Genomic DNA, 22,112 nt, shown 5'->3' on the forward strand with positions numbered 1-22,112 from the left:
GGCAGGTTGTGTTACATTGCATCGACGCATGTCAGCATCTACATGGTAAGCTTCTTCGCGTTTCTATTTGTACATGCGCTCATCTACAGTCATTGTCATAATTCGTCGGTCTGTATCGTTATCCCTTCTATAGTTTTCCTCTCCTGCTATCGACCGCTTCCCTGAGCTTCTTGATAACGTCTCCAGGGTCTGAAGCGCCGAAAACAGCACTGCCAGCAACGATGACATTAGCGCCAGCATCAGCAGCTTGGTCAATGGTCTTCTCGCTTAGACCTCCGTCGACCTCGATCTGTAGCTCTGGGTACTTTTGTCGAAGCGCGGTGACTTTGGGAAGCTCGGACGCCATGAACGACTGGCCACCGAAGCCGGGCTCTACAGTCATGATCAATATCATCTGTGGATGTTAGCATGAAATCTCTACCGAACGTGACGTGGCCTAAAGCGGGCCTTGAGATGAGGTTATTGATCCTGCGGGAGCAGCCAGCGGCGTGGGCGGGTAGGTACCGATGTCAACTTTGGGGATTACTGAATTGACAGGTGGCCAATAGATGGACAGTCGGTTGGGCAGCATGCGGCAGGCTTCTCGAAAGAACGCACAGGTCAAGACTGATTGACAGTGGGCTTACGCAGGCTGGTATGCCTAAGCGCCAGCGCGTGCCGCCCACGCCCCAACAGGGTCAGCCCTACCCAGCCTCGCTTTGGCCGACCACTTCCGAGGCCTCTCTAACCACCATATAGCGCGTGCGGCCCTTTCGTGATATCGATTGTGATGATGGAAAGCATGGCGGTGCAGGGGTGATGAACTCACATCCGGAACCTCGTCCTTGTTTGGGTTCTCCAGTATCTCCCACAGCACATCGACCGGTGTGCTCGGCTTGATAGCGATACCAGCCTGCATACCCTCGCTATGTATGAACTTGACCAGCTCTTTGGGAGATGTCTTCTGGTCCGACTTCCCACTAGGTGAGTCTGCCGCGGTCGACGAGACGGCGGCTTCGTAGTGGAAGCAGTACAGGTCGCAGCCAGCCTTCTTGAAGTCGCGCACCCATCGCTTGGGCTCGGCGATCATCATGTGACAGTCGAATGTTCCCTTGCCGTGTGCGGTGGTCGGTCGGTCGACGTGTGAGCGGATCTTGGTGACAACGGGCGCGCCAAAGGTCATGTTGGGCACGAAGTGGCCGTCCATGATGTCGACCTGCACGTGTCAGTCGCGTGCCCTACAGCCCGAAACTCAGCATCGCGTACATGGAGCCAGTCGGCGCCCTGGGAGATTGTGTCTGAACAGGCCTTGCCCAGCGCTCCGAAGTCTGCCGACAGAATCGACGGCGCGATGATGGCAGGCGGTGACATGACGGGCGGTTCTAGTGCGGTTTCGGTGTGTATAGGTGATATGAAGAAGCGCCAATGGGAGGTATGGGGAGATTGTGGAAATTGCTAGTGTGACAGAGCTCACGATAGCTTTTTGGTGTTGACGGCATCAGCGTCACGCCTGCCCCTCCATACATGCCCCGCTGCAGGTCTTGGCACGCCTCACCTCTGTTCTTGTTCATGCAGACCATGCAGACCGCGCAGCTCACCACCTCACGTTTCGAATCAACTATGTTTGCTGAACGGGGCCGTCAATGCTCTAAATCGACTGAAACCTCCTCTATTGTTATATCTTGGTGATCGGCAACCGCGTGGCTGGTCGCGTGTTTGTACTGCCGAGATGGCTGCGACGGGTCTCGGCACCTGGTCTTTCCTCTCACATGGCACGGGATGACTACATGACAGCCATGGGGACAGCCACAACCACCGCCTCGCGTCCAACTCGAGGCCGTGAGACAATATCCAGCCCCGCAGCAAGAATCGATTTCGACGAGGCACTATTGGGCGAGTATGCTGTCCAACGCCGCTGCGTCTCGTCATTGGACAAGCGTGCAGAACGCGAGCGCTGCAAATAGCACAGCCCGGCGCTTACAACCAAACACCCAACCACGCCGCGCAGCGCAACGCTCCTCTAGCCCAAAGTTTCTAGCGCATGGTATTGACCTTGCTCGCCATAAACTTACACTGGCCAATCATGCCGTCTTCACCCTCTTTGCCATGTCGTGGCCGACCTTGAGCCGCTACTGCCTCTCCACCCAGACTCGGCCCTCTATGCGAGTGGACGGCCAACTGGCAGTGTAGCTCGGACGAATGCCACAGTAACACTAGCCCGCAGTCACTCGACGAGTAGGCGTCTACGCGCGATATATCCTCTGATCATCGCGCTCGCGCCGCATCTACTCTCTTTTGCCATTCACTTCTAGTCCTCTTCCGAGCCCCTTCTTCCGTCAAGTCTTCGTTGATCGAAGCAATTCCATTTTTACCAGTAAGCTGTTGACCAGCGCAGTTTTGGGCTATAGCTCATCTTAATATCGCCTCTATTTGGTCCCCTGTACTTCTGTATTTGGACCCCTACCACCCTCGCCGCACTCCCGCCTACTCGGATTTTCATAGGTATCTTTAGTAATATTAGCACAAGGCGGTGCTCACGTCACCGCAATATACAACATGCCTGAGATGCTGGAGCCTGCAGTATACCATCCTGCGACCTTCGGCCCCATGGCCAACTCTCATCAAGCCATGTCTCCGCTGGATCAGAGACAGGCACTTAATGCCAACGACGACGAGTCCTCAATTCCCACCTACTACTTCGGAGCAAGATATTCCACCTCGTCGATATACCTACCCAGTCCCGCGTCACCAGCCAGCATTGACGACGACTTCCCTACCCCCAAGGCACGCTTATTCGATATGACCCCGCAGCCGTCGCCGCGCTTTCCTGTTCACTCGGCTACATATCCCCCAGTAAACCGGGCGAGTCGTGCTGACAGCGACTTCGACTCCCTCTACGACATCACCGACGATGAGGCTGAGGTACCTCTCCATGCATCCGCATCAGTCAAGAAGCTTGCGACCCAGCCCAGACAGAGACGCTACCCATCCATCGTCATCCCTTCGCCGTCCGCATGGCCAACCATTGAGAAGTTGAAGAGTGCAAACTCGGCGATGCCCGTTACTCCATCGTTGCTACTGACCCCATCGCGTCGCTTTCTTGAGATGATCGACTCTCACAACCTGCATGTGCCTGAGCACTCAGCAGCCCCTTCCCTGGACGGCAGCCTCACATCAGAAGAGATGGACAAGCTCAGTTGCCCTGCCACTCCAGTCTCGCAACGTAGACGCGGATCCATGTCCAGCGTTGACTCGTGGGGACCTGTGCAATTGGACCTACAAGCTATGGAGACTCTTCAACATCTCGGAAACTCGCCATCTGCTGAGCAGTACGAGGAACCAGAGCAACAAGAGTTTCAAGTGGTTGAGGCTAGAGGCGAGATGCAAGAAGTCTCCCGACCAAGTCTCGGCTTAAGCATCCCATCAACAGTATTCGGAAACGGTTCCTCTGGTAGCACACCGATTTCCGCGCTCTCTGTCCCTTCTCCCGGTGGTTTCTTCTCATCGCTTCAATCGACTGCTCGTCACACCTGGAGTATCCCCAAGCGCGATGAGTCAATCCCAAACACTTCAACTGCTGAGAGGTTTTACAACCTTCCATGGCAGAAGGAGAACCGAAGGAACACTTCCCCACACCCCGTGCCAGCTGTACCAGCTGTGCCAGTTCTCCCGGCACGAAACTCGACTCTTGCCGGATCCACTCTCGATGGACACGATGAGCCTCTGGCGACATCGCGCCCAGTCCTCCTTAGCAGCCCAACCGATGAGAACGTGGAGATCAAGGAGATCAACCCTAGCAAGACCATCTTTCAGTATGACGAGAACTACAACGCCGGACTTCAAAAGGTGTCTACTGCTAACCTCGAGATGACCGGCCGATGGCTGGAGGAACAAGATGAGCTACAGGCCGCTCTTCGTGATATGAGCGACATTACCTCTCCCAGCCTCTCCAGCGGAACCCACAGCCGCGGCAACTCGATCGAGAAGACTGTGGTCAAGAAGTCGGTCAAGTTCGCGGATGAGCCGGCCAAGTCTCCAGTCAAGGAGTCGGCGGATGAGCCCATCACCACCTACGTCCAAGGCCTTGAGTACCTTCACTCTCGGTGCCAAAAGAAGGATACGTTCATCCACCGCCAGACTCGCGCTGAGGCTATGCACGTACAGCGACGCTGCAATCCTCTTGCACATCGCGATCAGCTCCTGGGAAAGTTCGAGCTTTGCCAGCCAGAGCGCCCAGCGCCACCGCGACCTGTGTCTGAGTTCTTCGTCAATGACCCAACTGTACTAAAGGAGAGGATTGCGCGCGCACAGACGGAGCGTCAAGCGCTCGACCAGATGCTGCCTATCCACTGGGTCTTGCAAGCTCAGAAGCAACTCAACGGTGGCAAGCTTCTCAGCAAACCTGCCGCGCGATGCATCACACGCGCTAGTGCTCCACGCATCCTCGACGTTGGTGGTGTCGCCACCAACGATTGGGCGTGGGACGTTGCGTATGACTACCCATACGCTACAGTGACTACTGTCTACACTGCGGGTAACAACATGTCATCCAATGTCAAGGGCCCCGACAACCACAAGCACCTTACCGTTCCCAACCTGTGGACTCTTCCCTTCCCATCTGGTCACTTTGACGTCGTTTCGGCACGCACACTTTACGAGCTCCTCAAGACAAACAAGCCTGTCGGCAAGTCATCAGACGAGTACGACCTGTGCTTGAAGGAGTGCTACCGCTGCCTCAAGCCTGGTGGTATTCTTGACTTCAGCGTCATGGATGCCGATGTTGTCCATGCTGGCCACAACGCTCAGGCCATGGGTGTCGAGTTCGGCTTCAACCTCAAGACGCGCGGCTACGATGCGCAGCCTACCAAGACATTCCTCCCGCGCGTCTCCAAGGCGGGCTTCAAGGACGTTCAAAGGGCGTGGATGCTCCTTCCCATGGGAAAGACGGCAGCGAACTGGAAGGACACACTTGCTGTTGGCGCCGAGCCAAAGCACCAAGAGCGTCGCATCACAGAAGACGGCGAGATCGAGCTCGAGGACGCGCCGGTCTTTGGTACCACCATGGACGCGGCGATGTTGACAGGCGTAGTTGGAAGCTGGGCATGGGAGAGGTGGCTGCTCAGGTTGCAAATGGAGATGGGCAAGGATGAGGAGAAGCTATTGGAGGGAGTTGTCAACGTGCTAGAGGAGGGCGCGACAGGCCACGCTGGATGGAGGACTTTGTCCGGCTGGGCGAGGAAGTAATGGCAACGGGATTGAACATGATGTGATACAGTTACGATGGTTTTGGGTAGACGGTGTTGGATAGGCTGGACTGGACTGGACTAGGTTGATACCACAATAGCGAATTTCTTTTGTAGATGAATTGAAGACAGTGTCTATCACAGTCGTGATATTTGATTGTCTGAGTGTCTGCCTATCAATGTGATGGTGGTGCTGGAGTGAGAGACATGGCGAGGCGGCAGATCAGCCTCGCTCGCAGCGGCGCGAACCCCACGCGGTCCATGCGCAGCGCATAACCTCGTCACTGTGCCATATGCACCACAAGTCGCGACCACTCGACCCAACTTGCGCTTAGCTGTATCTCCGACGTCTCTACTCCAATCTTTCTTCTCACATATACACAATGCTCTTCTTCAGGTTAGTCCCCGGTCCACGTCCACGATGACGCAACAGCGACTGACAGCTCAATAGCTTCTTCAAAACGCTCGTCGAGCACGAAATCACCGTCGAACTCAAGAACGAAGTCCAGATCCGCGGAACACTCAAGAGCGTCGACCAGTACCTGAACATCAAGCTGGACAATGCAGAGGCGGTGGATGAGCTGAGGTGGCCGCATTTGGTACGTTTGTGCATCGCGACTCTCTTCTGCGTACGGACCAGACAGCGTACCAGAGAGATGGCGACATAAACTATGGGAAGGAATTGAAGCTAACTTCACAATAGTGCTCGACAAAAGACATGTTCATCCGCGGTTCCGTCGTCCGATACGTACACCTTCCCTCCGGCGCCGTTGACACCGCACTACTCGAAGACGCGACAAGGAGAGAGGCTGAGGCGGCGAAGAACAAGGCGAAATGAGAAAGGAAGGACATCAGGTGCTAGGATAACGCGTGATGATGCGACCGTTCGTGCGGCAACATGAGGAGGGCAAGACGTGCATGGGCGGACGCAATGTGACATGACAGCCCACGGTATATAAGAGCGTGGCCAAGCGCAAGAGCTGGAATTCTGGAGCAGGAATAAGCGCAGACGTTGCGTGAGCACGAAGAGCGCTTGCAGAGCTGGTGATGTGAATATACCCTTGATGAGTACGAGGTGATATCCTCGCCCATCTGTGTTCTTGTTCTACTTTTCTACTCTCTGTTCGACTCGAATCGTTTACACGCTCTGCTTCAATTCTTCCCTAGCTCACGGGACATGGAGATTGCCCCTTCAGGCTCATATTTGACATGGCCATCGACGCCGACTTACTCTCCCACATACGTGCGTCTTTCGTTTTGTCCACCCTCAACTATGGCATCGAACTTTCGACATCACGAACGAGCTTTCTCTTTTGTCGTCCATGTTGCTTTTCCTGTGCATTATTTCTCGTACAGTCTCTATCTCCAAGAGACGAATCACTGCAGTATGTGCAATTCGATATTTTGGTTGCCACCCACTCCATCCACTGGTACCGTGATAACGCAGGGCGACAACGAGCCACTCACGACCCCCGCAATACATCACCATCCCATACACAAAGGTTTTCCTCAAATGAGAGAGATCGCAATTATCCGACCCCAAGAGACGAGGCCGCTCGTGTCCCCCTTCCCTTTCACCTTTTTTCGTAGCAAACGAAACATGTCGCGTAGAAATTACGCTCACCCACAGTCCTCTCCACTGGCAAATTGCGCATCTATATGACTCCGTCTAACCCCAAACAACACCAACACCACAACCGCTCTTCCGTTGGTTGACGACGTCCACGCGCACACACTTTCAAAAGTTTTCAAATCAGTCCCTTTGAAACGACACACCACGCAACGAGTATACTCGCAAAGGCGACGAGTCCACGCAAACACTTTCAAAAGCACCCAAATCAGTCCCTTCGAAACAACCCACCACGCAACGAATATACTCGCAAAAGCGACCACAGCCTCAACAATCATGGCGCCCACCTACCCATCTTCCACTCCCCCAGCGCCTTACCTGCACACTCGCTCCGCACTCGAAGCCCTGACCACCGAAACCCTCACCCCAACAGCCATCGGCCTCATATGCGTAGTCGGCACCATCGGCATCACCATCTACATCATCAGCGCCATCATCTACTTCCGCACCAAACCAATCAGCCTGCCCAGACTATTCCGCAAGCGCGCGCACACCGACGAAGAGAGCAACACGGACGGCAGGAAGGCAGCCATATCGATCTGGGAGCGGGGTGTACCACTATACGACAGAAGTGGTGTTACTACGACGGCAAATTCGGCGTTTGGTGATGCGTATCCTTCTGAGGGTGTTGCGGTGAATGCTGGGCTTGAGAGGGAGATATTGGAGATTCTGGAGGCGGAGGCGGAGGTTAGGGCTATGTCGAGGGTTGTGGTGAGAAATTGAGGGGGTGGAGAGGGGAGTGTTGGTGATGGGAGGGTGTTGGGTAGTTTTAGAGACGATGGGCACGAGCGTGAAGAAGTGAGTGTCGAGCTGGTTGTGTCATGCGTTTGGATTTGACCGACGGGTGTTGAAGTTGTGCTTGGATATACGTTGCTCGAGTGTTCAAAACTTTCTGCTTGCTACCTTTTTGTACTTCCGGTGTCTACTAAATGGGAACTACGATGAGATGGGAAGAAACAGACGGGAGAAGTTGTCAGTAACAGTTGTCACACCCAAATATCGTCTACAACCCTGCCTTCTTGTATACACTCAGAAGATCAATCGTGCCTTTTCCATCCCTCGGTATCTAGGCCCAAGGATCTTCCCTCACAACAACCTCAATAGTCTCTTTCCTACCCCCAAGCATTTCACTCCGCCTTGGTTTGAACTTCATCCACAGTCGCTTCCTCAACGACTTCTCATCCTTTCTCTCCTTCTTCTCTTTAACAAGCTTCTGCTTCACTGCCCTCACATCCTCATCAGACGAGGAAGAGCTCCAGTGGAGAGTCGGCGCAGTGTTGACGCGCCACGCCTGAATGCGCTCTTCGCGCAAGGGTGAGACGTTGCGTCGCTTTCGCAGAACGTTTCTGGTATGCGGCTGCGTGGTCTCTAGAGATTGGAACAGTGAGGTCGCTGCTGTTGTGGTGAGGATGAGTGTCGCGATGAAGATGAGCGCTGCTTTGGCGACTGTGCTTAGGCCGCGCTCGTTGTGTGATGTGAAGAGTGCGGTGAGGAAGCGGGTGATGAGGAGGGAGAGGAGCATGCATGGGAGTACGAGCCACGCGGACGGCTGGGGTTGCGACATGGTGGAGAGAAGTGAGGTGTTGGTGCGCAGCAATAAGGCACCTTAATCGAGAGTTGGCTTGTGGGAGGGCTCATAGGTTCCAAGGTCACTGCGTTAGCCTTGCGGGTTGGTAGAAATCGGATTGTGCGGAGCTAACGGCGGAGTATTTGGCTTCTGGTTCATTCACTTCTTAGTATCAAATACTTCGTTATCTGGGGAATGGAAAACACTCATTCACTTTTCACACGTTGCTATATTGTCTCGAATCTCGCTTCAAATTTTTGCAATTAGGCAGGCTACCTAGGTACTTTTCAAATAATCTATTCGCATCCATCGCATCTGTTCCACCTGTTACTTCGCACCAATTCTGTCCCAAGCCTTCCAGCTTTCCGCTAAGCGCCATATGTGAATTATAGCGTCGCTGGATGGACTAGACGCGCGGTTACCGTTTGCCTCGAGGCCTCCAAGGCTGCCGCAAAAAAGAGGGTGGAGACGTTTGTGACCCTGGTGCATCTGCCACACGATGAACCAGAAGTTCAACGATATTATAGCATGGATGAACCAGTAGAGGATCTCAGTTAGAGATGGTACGAGCATGTTGAGTTTTTTTTATGGGTTTGCAAGGAGTCGCGTGTAAGAAAGCTGTTTTTTAGGGAGGTTGTATAGGGAGACTACACTGTGAAATTATCGGTTGTGATTACACCAAAGCGGTACTATGGGGCATACAGCGGTTGCCAGTAAATCGTATTTTGCTGAGCTGAAGTGAGGGCAGCGGCAAGTGCGTACACACTGCGCCTGCCCACTAACAAAGTCGTCGTCTACTTCTTCGTACCTGGTCAGGACAAGACTCACACCATCCCATTTCTACTCAAAGATTCATGCCAGCCGCCCAATAGCTACCACCATGGAACTTCACATGCCAATCACGGTCTCAAAATACTCCCTTACTCTCACGGCCTCCATCGCCATCTCGGCCCTCAATTACAGCGGCATCACGAAAGTTCCACGCATCCTCACTCTTCTCGCGAGTCCAGCGGTACTACTTCTTCATTCACTCTGCGAATACGCACAACTCCGAGAGCTGCGAAGACAAACAGAGGAGCTGAGGGCAAAGAACAGACGTTACAAAGCGGAGAAAGTCGTATTGGATATTGCAATGGAGGAATTATGCGACGGATTTGATGACTTGGACAACGAGGCGAAGATTTTGGTGATGAGAGAGAAAATGAAGATGCTGCAGGACTTTGCGGATAGGACTGGAATATTGGAAGACTAAGAACGAGGGCGGGCAGTTGGGAAAGGGCGCAGAGACATCACGTTATTCATGGACCAGATTTCTATAATGCCAGTACGAATCTGCTCATGCTTTGCGTAGGCTGCATCAATTGCTATCTGCGCCTGAATGTATCACTTGAGGACCAGAGACATATGTCGTAGCATGAGCTACGTCATCTCAAGAATTGCATATGCAACCTCAGACTGTTCATAAGTCTTCTACACATCTGTGTCTGCTCATAATCCCACTCGCCTCATAACCTCCAAGGCTGGTGAATGTGCTCGCGGCTAAATCACCGGGATGTTACTGTGAAGGCACATCATCCTGCGTACCCATTCGGGCATCTTGGCCATCGAAACTTGTTTTCGCCTGGACGGACAGCGAAATCACCCTCCACCAGCGATGCACCTGTGGTGAGGTCGGAATTGACTTTGTGTACGACATTAGCCTGCAGGAACATGCTATATCCAACACGACGCTAATGATCGACGCAGGGATAGCGTACGCGCCGCATGCATGTGCGGTTTGCATATTGCCGGACAACATCAATATTGTGAACAGCCGAGGCTTTCCTCCTTGGGCGACTACTCATCCCGGTGTCATCGGAGGGATGATGCCATGTTCGTAGGAATACGGTGTACGGTGTATGGTGCACGGTGTGCGGGTGTGGCGGAGATGATGTCTTGGTGACGCCGATGAAAGAAGAGCCGATATCGTGATATGGCTGTCTTCCAGACAAATCATGGCGGGGAATCTACTCGCATGTAGAGAGCATCTTCTTCAGCACGCCCATCAGGGTGCCGTTCTCGAGGGCAGCGGCGACGCGCTCCTTGTCGCCCAGCTGCTTGTTGACCTGCTCGTCGGTGCTGTGGGTGCCCTTCTTGATGCGGACATCGACGCGGAAGCGCGGAGGTAGTGCCTGTTCGAGACGGACGCGCACGCCCAGGCCGATGACGGTGGCCAGCGAGCAGTGGGTGATGGTCGGCGTGATCTCGACGACGACGGTGCTGATGCTCGAGAGCGGTGAGGAGGGGGGCAGAATGTGAATGTCTGGCAGGTTGACGACGGACAGCGAGCCGAGGGACAGCGGGTGTTCAGGGTCGCAGATGGTGGAAATGAGGTCTGTCATGCGCGGGGTCAGCCAAACGTTAACGCCATCGAGGGCCCGCGGGCGCGCCTACCGTAGATTTCCTGCTCGTCAATGTCCTCACGTGCGTCGTCGCTGTCTGAATCGCCGGCTGAGACGCTGTCGTCGAAGGGGTCGCTGAGGTAGTTGTAGCGCGGTATCAGGTTGTCGAACAGGCCGGTCCCGCCGTCATCGCGCCTCTTTGCCGTTGCGTCGCTGCGGCGGGAGGGCAGATCCGAGGGATTCAGGATGGTCGGGTTGGCGTTGTCCTTGTCGAGCTCCATGGCGGCGGTTGGCAGGGGTCGCGGCGTCGTGGTGTGATGGTGGCGGAGGGAAGGAGCCGTCGTGGGCTCCTGCCTCTCCAGCAAATCTGCGAGGAAGGCGCGCCCGGGCCACCAGCAGCCCCTCCTCGGTGTTCGTCATCTAGCATGTGCTAGCCAGCCAGACACTCGGAACATGTCACCCGCCTGCACCTTCACCCTCACCACCACCTCCACCACCGCCGCCTGCCCCGGCCATGCCCGCCGTCTTAGCAATTGCTCTGTAAGCCCTCAATTTCCCGCAGATTATCCGCGACATACAGGGGACACTTGTGTGGGGTGCACCGTTCACACCACAGCGCCAGGGCACCCGTGTGTTTGACTAGTGTCTGCAGCTTCGTGTCATTCCATCACGCCGCCGGGGTATACAGTTCGTGGCCTCCTGCCTGCTGCCGTTCTGCTCGGCCAGCCTCGGCAAATCCCCAGTGCGCATCCAGAAGGTGAGAAACAGCGCGGCTGGCGACTGCCCTTGGGCTTCAACCCCATCGGCAGCCGACGCTTCCGGCTGATCCACCACCTGCTCACCTCCCAAGCTCGCGCGCCCATGGTGATCGTGTTGACGACATGTTTCTCACTAATCACTCCCAATCGCAGTCTCGTCCCAACGACCTGTGTCGGCTCCTCCCGCACTTGTGCCTTCATAACGGAAGTGCTGCCTCATCCGGCGTACGACTGACCGCGCTGCTGGATTGTCCCTGCTTTGCTTGCCGTGTTCCTGAGCTGCAGGGAGATCAACGGCAGTGATCAGCGCAGCATGACTGATGAGGTCAGTATCGTGTTATCTTACCACGCGCCACGGAAACCACTGCTTCTATCGACCTTCCAAAGGTCGACGGTAGCCTGGCGCCAGCACCTGTCAGTCATGGCACCATCCCGTCTTGCTCCATACAAAGCACCCCTTGGCAACGCCCGTCGTGTCTCTGCGTGATCGAAGCTAGCACTCGTAACCTGACTGCGCCTTGACTGCCATCGCCATCACCATCATACCACCTGCGTGGTGGGGAACTAATCTTTCAGCTGCCTTGTCGCCTGCCGCGCGAGAGAGAACGCGACCCGGCAACATGGTTGACAGATTACAACAGCCCTTAAAGAAAGGGATTTTCGACCCTAACTTTAGCTCTCCATGCAATCTTCGGTCGTTCTTCATGTCATGCAATCGCCAGTGGCGGACGAAAATACGATCCATGCGCCGGATCGAAGCCCTCGACAAGTCTCCTCAGCTACGTTTCGCTTCGCGGCCGCAATATCTCGTATTCGGCTCATGCAAATGCTATGCCGTCTGTCTGTGCATGCTACCTACATATTCGAGAATCTTGTTAGCCCAACTGAGGGTAGCATCTGGAGTAATATTGTTTCATGCGGGCTACGCTGATGGTGATGCGTCTGCCGTTAGAACCTTGCCTGCACATGGCCCTACCAAGCTTCCGCACGAATCAATTCGCCGATGTGTCGTGCTCAACGACACACACCGGTTCTGCCGTAGCCTTTGCGGCATGCGACGGGATCCCGTCTGCCCAACCCATGCAAAGTCTCGAGTGAACGTCGAGTCTGCGGCCATGGAGATGCCACCGATCAGAGCGGCACATCAACGAGGCCAAAGCGCGTCGAGTAGTGGACGCCTATCCTCATGCTGCCTCCAGCCAAGTCTCTTCCGCGACTATGTGGACAAGACTTGTTTCGCTTTAGCTCCTGGCAGGTTGTGCAGCGTCCTACCAGAGCCATCTGTGTACCCCTATCTAGCCAGCTATAGTCGTACACCTGCTGTATTATATGTCGGCTAAAGCATAATATTCGTCATCGAGGCTAGCAGCCGGAGATCACTTTCTAGAAGGCCCACCTGTCATTGCGGTGACACTGCCAGACCATGTCTCAAACATTCAGGCACCTAAGGCTGTGCGAGATGAGAAACTAGGTACGACTATGAACCGACTAAATGCATGCGCAAGGTTTTCGACATTGTCCAGCCCTATCACGGCCAGGTCCGGGCTGCTGCAGTCTACTGGTCACGTCTGATCTTCTTTTTCTGGGCAATCCAGCAAATGCAGCCGCCACCAGAGCCTCGCAACAGCTTGCGTACTCGGTCCGCTGAAGTTTTTTACTTTGCCTTGAAGTCTGCTGAGTGAGAATGCCGCCATGTACCACCGTCTTCTCAGCTGTCAGACTTTGCCCCCGCTGATTTTATAGCAATCGTTCCCGGCCCATGGCAGTGCTTCGAGGAGGTCCACACTACCCGTCGTTCTACGTGTTACGATTCAGGCCGTCTCCAACGGGCACCACAATCCCTGCTGCCCATTGCCTCACACCCCCACAGCACGGCAGTTCCCTGTGCCCGCAGCATCTTGGTAGCGGACGCTTGCGCTCACGCGCGTGCAGCTTGGGCGCCCATACCAAAGGCGCTACTTGTGCAGCAGTGCGGCTCCTGGATCCTGCACGCTTAAGTCGCATATCGTCTACCCCTCGCCCGCCTATCGACCCCTTCATACACGGCCAACCGCCTAGGACCACAATACTCTCGCCTTTCAGGAGATCCATACACTGCGACGCCACTATTGTGCGCGTGAGCCACGCTGCGAGCCCGCTGCCAGTGCGTCTTCGAAACCCCGGTATGCCAGACATCGTCTCCACCTACCATCCCTATGCGCCTTCTGCCCTGATCTGCCGTATAACCTAACGACGCCGCGGCGTCGCGGAGATTTCCCTTGCGCTATAGCATTCTACAGTGCATCTGTTCTCGATTTCGCTTTCTTTGTGTATAGTTTTGGCCATTCCGCGATTTCTTCCGTCCGCCGACCCTCAGGACATTCTGGACCGTCATCGCGCGCCGCTACCATTGGCTGCACACCGACCACCGCACACAACCTCATCGACTTAGTGGATAGCCGACAACCCCGCTGCTTGCAACCATTGCGCAAGGCCTTGCGCTGTCACTCCGGACCGGCTCGTGGTAGCTATTAACGTTATGCCCCCGGAGACCACTGGACGGCCACTGCTGCCACAAACGGCGCAAATGCAGAGCTTCACCTTTGCGCCGCCCACGCTGGCACCGCGCGAAAACCAGCGCAGTGAGTCCACACGCCGCTCAGCGTCTTGGGGACAAGGCAGCTGACAACATCTCCAGATTATGTATTCGTAGACGAACACAATAGACACAAACGACTGAAAGGTATGAAGGCACATTTTGACTTGACATGCAGATGCTAATGCAGAGCAGTAATGAGAGCATGCGAAGGATGTCGTAGACGCAAAATCAAGTGCGACGCGGCAACAACGAATGCATGGCCCTGTGCTGCTTGCATTCGTCTGAAGCTTAACTGTGTGCCGCCCACAGTCAGCTATGACAAGGACTACAACGGTTCGCAAACCTTTGACCTGGAGCCCAAACCGCTCGAGTATGCCCCGGACCCATCTCCACAACATGACTATCAGCGCCATCCATCCATGTCGCAGGCCATGTCTCACCAGATGCCGCCTTCCATGCCGACTACCCAAGGCATGTACCAACCTTCGCCCTACGTGGATCAACAGTCCCAGGAGTCGTGCCATTATCAGCCCATGTCTCAGCCCCAGGTCATCCAGCAAACCATGAGCTACGCGCCTCAGCACGGCTACTCACAACAATCCGCTGGCCCGCCTGCGATCCTGACTCCACCGGAATCGGAACCCCATTGGCGAAGTGACTCTGTATCTAGTCTATCCGAGGCACTGGGTGAACTCAAGATCGACCATACAGCCATTGGTGAGCTCCATGGCACCTTGCTGCAAAAATATCAAGCTAATCAGTCTAGCCCCATACATCACTAACATGAAGAAGGCGCTGGCCGAAACACCCGCGCAAGAGGAGTACGAGGTCGTACTACCAGCTTCTGTAAGCCTCGATCATACGGTCCGCATACCACCGGAGATGATGCCTGATGATGATCGGGCAATGCATTACTTTGACTACTTTTTCGCCAACGTTCACCCATATTGCCCCGTCATCAACAAGGCCTACTTCTACCAGCAATGGCACAGCGCTCCGGACTCCATCTCTCCACTCATGCTAGAGTCCATCTTTGCTTGTTCTTCGTTGATGCTGGGTGACTCAGAGGAGGGCAACAAATGGCTGGCCCTTGCCACAAGTCAGTAGCGCCCTGTAATGACAAAACAACGATTACTGACATGTTACAGAGCACGAAGAGAGCTTCAAAGACGTGTCCCGCTTGAGTACAATGCAGGCAATGATTCTATTGCTGAAAGCTCGTGAAGCTTCACCAAAGCGAGGATACTTCTGGCGTTCTTGGATGGCGACTGTCAGCCTTGTAGCCATGGCGAAGGACCTCGAATTACACGAACATTACGACACCCATCAGATGGGCAAATCATGCGGATCGACAGTACACGACTGTGTTGCCAAAACGAGGGTATGGCAGATGTGCATGGTCTTCGAGGTCATGATTGGCGGTCCTCAAGGTATGTTGGTTTTGTAGAAGGTACTTGGAGATGCTGACTTCTATAGGACGCTATGACTTTGGTGTTACCACTGATACCGTAGACTTGGAGATGCCCAGACACATCGCAGGACAGGATCCTTCCGAGCTTCAGATTGCGCGTCAGTTCGTACAGTACGCCCGTATTGTTAAGAACGTTCACCATTCGGCCCTCGTGTACGGAAGACTCAGGAAGAAGAACCCGGACTGGGCACTGGATCCAGCTTTTGTTGGCCACAACACCGACTTTTCCCTCTGGTTACGAGAGCTTCCGGAGGACATGCAGATTGTCTACCCCCAGGATGGCTCTGCTCCTTGGATCCCGTCCCATCAGCTGGCGAATATGCACGCCTATCACTGTTTGGCCATCATTATGCACTTCCGCCCGCAGCTACATGCCGTATCAGAGTCATATGATGGTATATGGAAGCAGCATATGCTCACATGTTACTCGGCCGCCAAAAACCTATGCAAACTTCAAGAGGCGATTCTTAAGACCTACGGCATGCCTGGATTACTTTGCATGATGCGAGGCATAAGTTTCCACATCTACGCCGTGTTGACCTGCACCATGCTGCACCTGGTATGTCATATCCATTGTACAGTAAAGCATCTGACTAACAGCCGTAGGTTGCGGTGACATGCCCGGACCCAGATATCAACCATGATGCCAGGAACTTCTTCGTACGCCACATGCGTGTCCTGGAAACCATGTCTCCCTCGTTCCCGATGCCTGAGATGCAACAGCAAGTCAACAGCCTGCGTCAAGCGTTCTCGGCCGATTGTTCAAAAGCTTTTGAACTGAAACCGACATTCCCATTCGGAAGCCCACAAGTAGCTCCACAAACAAGCCCTATGGGTCACCAGGGATCGTACCGACCTCGTCACCCGAGCCATCCCTCGCCCTTGGAACAACCAGGTCAGGTCAACTACCATGCACTCCCCATTACTCCACCAATTTCGGCATCCGACCGCGGATCCAAGGCTGACTCTCCAGTAGCTCAGTCTTTGGTCATGATGGCGTCTGGTCACCGTGCAGCTCAGCCACCTTCTGGTATGCAAATGCCGGAGAACGCCCAATGGAACCCACAACGCATCTTTGAGTAAGTTCAATCATCACGTTCTCATTCAAACAACAAACTAATACAATACAGTCAATGGAATGTAGCCTTTGGTACGCCCCCTCCTACTAGCGCGTCCTCTCAGGCTTCTCCGCCGCTAAGACCCCATCCTCCAGGAACCAATTACGATATGCGGCCAGCGCAGGAGGCTATGCAACCAGGCTACCAAATATCGAACACATCGCCCCAGTCCAGCAATGTCCATGCAGTCCCAGGCCAGATGCCACCAGCCTCGACATATGGAAACACTGCACCCGTATACGTTACCCCTTCGATGTGGCAGGAAGCAGTTGCCAGCTCTTTACCGGATGGGCTCAAGCGCCGGTGGGACGACAACGCTTCCATGGGCGACCAGTCAATGTACAAACGCGCGCGTTGAGGCATGACGTCAACCCCGATCAAGATTACACCGCTTGTGCAATGCACTTCGCAGGAACCACAGTGAGCGGAGAAGTGTGGAGAGTGGCAAGCGCATGACCATCACATTGTCTGACCTTGGTCACGGCGAGATGACGGCATGACACGCTTCGGCGTCATTCACATTGCTGTCCAAACCACTCTTTGATGGATGAAGGTGCGCCCGCTTGGAAAAGAAGGTCGATTGAGAAGACAGTTCAGCTGTACCACCACCGTGAGACGGGAGTCCCCAAAAAAGCGCTGCAACAAGCGCGCCTGTACAATACGCTGATCTTGCGATACCTGCAAGCACGACCGCAATGACGATTACGCGCCGCTAGCGATGTTATCTAGCGTAAACACCATCACTGTAATAATACTCTGAACAAAGACACTGTACCCTCATTATCGCAACGTATATTAATGACCTTCCTCATTCATGACGGATACGGGGCACGGTACCCACTTGTCGTGTGCCAGCCTACGAATGATAACCTCAACAACAAAGCCAACGTACCCAGCCGCTCTATCAAACGTTCGAAGGCCCAGTTGTTCCAAGAACAGTCTTGAGTTTCAACATTGGCATCTTGAAGTTACATCATAAGCGCGCCAGCTATCCCCACTCAATCTATTCACCCTGCTTCAGTCCCACCGGTGCCGTCCGACACCTTAGATTATACCAAAGCAGAAAGTGATCGTACATTAACATACACGCGTCATATGCATCTTTCTTGAGATCACCACTCAAAAGCATCCCAGCCACCAGGCTTTACTAATTCGATGAAGCCAGAACGTTCAAACGGGCCGGTTTAGCAAAAGCACCAATCGCCATGTCGCACGTGGGGATGGCCTACCGTCCGTCTCGACCTTCCATCCTTCTACCCGCTTCTCGTACCGTTTGTAAAAAGCAGTTAGCCGTTGTTCCTGATCGTCGAGCAAGTCAATGCGATGCGACGTTGACGACGTTGATCTTGTAACAGTTTGGGAAACCGGACCGCACCATGCGTGCAACTTTAGTACACAGATGCAACCGGGTCCCTTCCAACCTGGTTTGTCAATAGTATAGACAATAAATCCAACGGTCTTTTCAATCCGGGTTTCGCGGCTCCAAGGGTCAATATCGAGGCACACGCCCTCCCACCCGCCAGCCTGGAAAGATCCCGAGGTAAAAACCGCTCGAGCGTCCTCGTCCCCTGAGCTTTTCGGCATGTGAAAAAAATAAAAAGCCAACCTTGCAACGCACGGCCCCCTGCAGTAAGCCGCCCTGCCAGCCTGGCTCGAATGGAACGCTTTTCATGATTGTGGAGAAGACGCTAGAGATCAATGGGATCTGACATGGGAGCGAAGGAAGGGGGATAAGCGTGGAAAAAACGTACGCTACTGCATCATGTCACAACGCGGCGGGCAATATGTAACGTGAACATGCAGCTTTTGCATACCGCAGATACATCAAACCTTCTTTCCAGATGTCACACTTTCTCTGCCGCGTGTGCGTGCTCTAAACAAGACTACTACGCACACTTTACGGCACTTTCCATCAGCCACCACTACGACGACGACAGCAGACTAACACTAACCCGGGCGGAATAGTCGCCGACCACCAGAATCCCAGCAAACCGCCCCCTGACCCCTGGTTTCATCGTAATGTTCCCCCAAGCGACTTACCCACAGTGCGTTTTGTTCCCAATCCCAGTGAACGAACCCACCCATCACCCAGTTGCTGTCCCATGTGTCTTGGCCAAGCAAGTTTCCAACGTCTACCCTCCCTGACTAATGCATCCGACTCGTCAACTTGCTTGGCGAGTCATGCTTTGCTACAATGCTAAAAAGTGGATTGTACGAGGTCACTCACCGATCTGAACGATTGCGCGAGCGCGCGTTGTTTGATACGCATGCAATGCATTGATGATCAGCGTTCGGGAACAGGGTCGTGAGAACCAAGAGGGCAGGGGCAGCGGGAGAAGAAGCGGGAGAATTGGTCGTTGGGGACTAGGAAAGGACCGGTTTGGCGAGTACTGCGTGTATTGTTACTATGTATTCTTTCTCGGTCGGCCTACTCCGAGGTGGAGAGGTAATGATAATTTTGGCACAGCCTCGTTTTCAAAAACATCATCATCAATGCCATGAATCACCATCGTAATCTCCAAAACTCCTATCGTTGGCCATGTCAGGTCAAAACCCACTTCGAGGGAAAACTCGCATTTCCACTGTCCGCTTCATTATCTCCACTCTCGCCTTGTTGCGATGTTTTACCTGCCGTCCGCCGATGTAACTCGGCAGGGCAGCCGAGAATTCATAGCTTTGAAGATCTTCACAGACCAACCTCCCCCATTCTTGCAAATGATGTTCGATTCGGCTAAGCCCTTACCCACACCGCATCGTCGTTGGTATCCGCATTTCTGCCGCGCGCCGAAGACTATTCGAAACCACATACCACTTCCACGCGAGGTCACTACTCCGAGTATGAAACTTGGATGTGCTTTGTGATGGGGCGGTTGTGGGGTCGGGAGGCCGACGAGGCATGTGGAAAAGGACCGAATAGAGTGGCATGTTGGTCGCGTGTTAAGTGGGATGTTAAGGCATATATTGGATGCCTGGATGGTTAGGCAGAAGGTAGAGCGAGGCTGGTGGCAGGATGGAATCTGGAAGTCCTCTCCGCAGGTAGCGAGTTGTCTTCTCCATAGATAGACGTCGCTTCAATAAGCGATGAAAATCATTGTGCGACAGCAGCGGCACCTAGACACCGCCGTATGCATACAAGACCTATCACATAAAGACGAATACACAAAGAAGACCACCACGCCATGACTCAGGAAAAGGCCTCTTAATATCTGTGATATATGTCTAATCCTCACGTTGCCCTATTCTAGGATGTTTCTGTTCATCACCGTATCCTACCATCGGCGCCGCGCTTTTGTCCTTCGGCAGTACAGCGTTCAAGAATATACCAACAATAGCAGCAATGACAAAAGGAGTCTCCACAGCAAGGTTGATGCCCTGCTCGAATCCTACCAGATTCTCATTCGGCCCATCGTACGATAAAACCTGTGAAAACCAGTCGGGTTGACATATGTCCATGAACCCAATGCCCAGGGAGACTGCGAGGATGAAGCGATCGCGGCGGGTCCATGGGATGAGTGCGAGGACACGGATACCGGCCACAGCAATGGTGCTGTAAAGGAAGACTTGCATACCGCCGAGGACAGACGGCGGCATAGAAGCGAAGACAGCACCCAACTTCGCAATGACCCCCATAAGGATCAGGAAGCCACTTGCTGCCCATCCTGCACGGCGAGATGCACAACCGGTGAGAACAATAACGCCGTTGTTGCCTGCTTGACTGACCATCGGTGGGCCCGTAGCCAGTGCACTGAAGAAGCTTCCGAGTCCGTCGCACAGAATGCCGCCTTGGATCCTGCTGTTGAACTCCGTTCCTTCGATGTCAACACCTGATAGCTCTGCAGTGGCCAAGATATCGGGAATGCAAGACACGGCTTGACAAGCAAACATGATTATCATGGGTAGTACTAGCGCGCCATCAACGGAGAGCTTGAACGTGTGCACCCAAAGAAAGGTTCCGCCGGGTGCTTGGTTGAGCTGTTCCGTCGACCAGTAGCCTGTTGCGCCTGAGATGGCACATCCTACAGCTAAACCGATAATGACCGAAGCTGAGCGCATGAGTGGCGCACCGACGGCTTCGACCAAGATGATAGTAGCAAACACACTGAAGCCTAAGCCGATCAGCTTCGGATGCCCCCATACGAGCGGTCGTGGCGCAGTGATATCCGGACACAGAGCGTAGAAACCCTCTCCTCCGTGGCAGTTTGATGATCCACCCCAATTCTGCAGTCCGTTACCAACGAGGTAGACTCCAATGAGGGTCAGAAGTGATCCAGTGATGAGCTTGGGAAAGATCTTGTTGAGCATCTTGGGCGGTACAAAAGCCATTGCTATCTGGATCCAGACACAGCACAGCATAGTGCCTAGGCATGCACCCCACGCATCAGGGCATGGCCCTTGAGTTCCGTCTTCAAGGACTGGACAAGAGCCGGATTTGTATCGTAAAGCGGCGTAATTGAACACGATGGGTAGGATGTCGAATGTTGGTCCCACGACGCTCAAGAGCCCTGTGCCAATGAAGAATGGCGTCTTCATGATATGCAGCCGAGTAACTTGCAAGGCTGTCGCAATACCTGTGGTGATGAAGGCTGTCGAGACCAGATACGTCGTCATAGCTGGCTCGAAGTTGAACGCCCCGGAGGCGATTGCGAGTGGTGGTGACACAATGGACCCGATCATGGTGAGTGCATGCTGGAGGCCGAGGAGTAGTGTCAAGAGAACGGGTACGCGGTCGTTGAGTCCGTAGAATGGCGCTTGATAATCTTCGTACTTTCTGTTCAAGGGCCAGATGTTGGGAGTGATCAAGTAGACGTAGTCCTGGGGTTGTCAGCTACCTGTGGCAGATAGTCGGGTAGGTTAAGCATTGACATACGTAGTCGCCGATCCATCCATCTTTCGTTGTAAACGCATACTTGATCTCTGCGAGCGTATCCTGCCACTTCGTGGTCACTGTACCTATCTCTTGACTCTCGGCGGACGAGTATTGACCCGTTTCTTCAGCGTACTTGGTCTTCGGCTCCATCCCGCTCCGGGAGTCGATGACCATGATTACTCCTACTCAACCCAGTGGGATTCCAGTATGCTAACTGAGTTCTCGCGGCAAACGCATTTCAAAATCGAGTTGCATGGTTATATATCAACCTATTAGCCATTGTTGACTCGTGGTTCTAGATCGACAGGAGCCTTTCCCACGATAGGCGTTTCTGCGCCTGTAAACCCCGCGATAACCAGCTCATCGGAATCCGGCTATTGCTTGTACCTGATAACACTGCGATGATACTTGTGCGTATGCCGTGAGATGTGCGACGGGTGACAGAGTACGTGAGCTAGATAAGAGGGGAGATATCACTAGCGTCGGCCGCCCCATGTCACCTTAGCGAAGGCGCGAAAGC

General features: G+C 54.0%; 8 protein-coding genes across 8 annotated transcripts; 4 read left to right on the forward strand and 4 right to left on the reverse strand.

Moving 5' to 3' along the window:
- Nucleotides 1-127: 127 nt before the first annotated feature.
- J4E85_008720 (uncharacterized protein) lies at nucleotides 128-1,350 on the reverse strand (the record flags this gene model as incomplete). The annotated part of the gene is made up of 3 exons (XM_051472944.1): nucleotides 128-394; nucleotides 809-1,195; nucleotides 1,246-1,350. 3 exons carry the CDS (start codon nucleotides 1,348-1,350, stop codon nucleotides 128-130), a joined length of 759 nt encoding a protein of 252 aa, XP_051323164.1.
- Nucleotides 1,351-2,535: 1,185 nt separating this feature from the next.
- Nucleotides 2,536-5,223, forward strand: J4E85_008721 (uncharacterized protein; the record flags this gene model as incomplete). Its single annotated transcript, XM_051472945.1, has 1 exon — nucleotides 2,536-5,223. The coding sequence occupies one exon, from the start codon at nucleotides 2,536-2,538 to the stop codon at nucleotides 5,221-5,223; it is 2,688 nt and encodes an 895-aa protein (XP_051323165.1).
- A 382-nt stretch (nucleotides 5,224-5,605) lies between these two features.
- Nucleotides 5,606-6,060, forward strand: LSM2 (U6 snRNA-associated Sm-like protein LSm2; the record flags this gene model as incomplete). The annotated part of the gene is made up of 3 exons (XM_051472946.1): nucleotides 5,606-5,619; nucleotides 5,674-5,821; nucleotides 5,926-6,060. 3 exons carry the CDS (start codon nucleotides 5,606-5,608, stop codon nucleotides 6,058-6,060), a joined length of 297 nt encoding a protein of 98 aa, XP_051323166.1.
- A 1,068-nt stretch (nucleotides 6,061-7,128) lies between these two features.
- J4E85_008723 (uncharacterized protein) lies at nucleotides 7,129-7,460 on the forward strand (the record flags this gene model as incomplete). Its single annotated transcript, XM_051472947.1, is given in 2 exon segments — nucleotides 7,129-7,404; nucleotides 7,422-7,460. The coding sequence occupies 2 exon segments, from the start codon at nucleotides 7,129-7,131 to the stop codon at nucleotides 7,458-7,460; spliced, it is 315 nt and encodes a 104-aa protein (XP_051323167.1).
- Nucleotides 7,461-7,918: 458 nt separating this feature from the next.
- Nucleotides 7,919-8,416, reverse strand: J4E85_008724 (uncharacterized protein; the record flags this gene model as incomplete). The annotated part of the gene is made up of 1 exon (XM_051472948.1): nucleotides 7,919-8,416. The coding sequence occupies one exon, from the start codon at nucleotides 8,414-8,416 to the stop codon at nucleotides 7,919-7,921; it is 498 nt and encodes a 165-aa protein (XP_051323168.1).
- Nucleotides 8,417-10,425: 2,009 nt separating this feature from the next.
- On the reverse strand, nucleotides 10,426-11,081 carry J4E85_008725 (uncharacterized protein; the record flags this gene model as incomplete). The annotated part of the gene is made up of 2 exons (XM_051472949.1): nucleotides 10,426-10,793; nucleotides 10,853-11,081. The coding sequence occupies 2 exons, from the start codon at nucleotides 11,079-11,081 to the stop codon at nucleotides 10,426-10,428; spliced, it is 597 nt and encodes a 198-aa protein (XP_051323169.1).
- Nucleotides 11,082-14,124: 3,043 nt separating this feature from the next.
- J4E85_008726 (uncharacterized protein) lies at nucleotides 14,125-17,083 on the forward strand (the record flags this gene model as incomplete). Its single annotated transcript, XM_051472950.1, has 8 exons — nucleotides 14,125-14,179; nucleotides 14,236-14,280; nucleotides 14,329-14,853; nucleotides 14,903-15,235; nucleotides 15,285-15,566; nucleotides 15,613-16,166; nucleotides 16,214-16,686; nucleotides 16,738-17,083. The coding sequence occupies 8 exons, from the start codon at nucleotides 14,125-14,127 to the stop codon at nucleotides 17,081-17,083; spliced, it is 2,613 nt and encodes an 870-aa protein (XP_051323170.1).
- A 2,861-nt stretch (nucleotides 17,084-19,944) lies between these two features.
- On the reverse strand, nucleotides 19,945-21,742 carry J4E85_008727 (uncharacterized protein; the record flags this gene model as incomplete). Its single annotated transcript, XM_051472951.1, has 2 exons — nucleotides 19,945-21,537; nucleotides 21,593-21,742. 2 exons carry the CDS (start codon nucleotides 21,740-21,742, stop codon nucleotides 19,945-19,947), a joined length of 1,743 nt encoding a protein of 580 aa, XP_051323171.1.
- Between the last annotated feature and the right edge of the window lie 370 nt (nucleotides 21,743-22,112).

Source organism: Alternaria conjuncta (genome assembly GCF_024043145.1).
Source record: "Alternaria conjuncta strain BMP 0040 chromosome Unknown scaffold_14, whole genome shotgun sequence".
In the NCBI taxonomy this organism is placed as follows: domain Eukaryota; kingdom Fungi; phylum Ascomycota; class Dothideomycetes; order Pleosporales; family Pleosporaceae; genus Alternaria; species Alternaria conjuncta.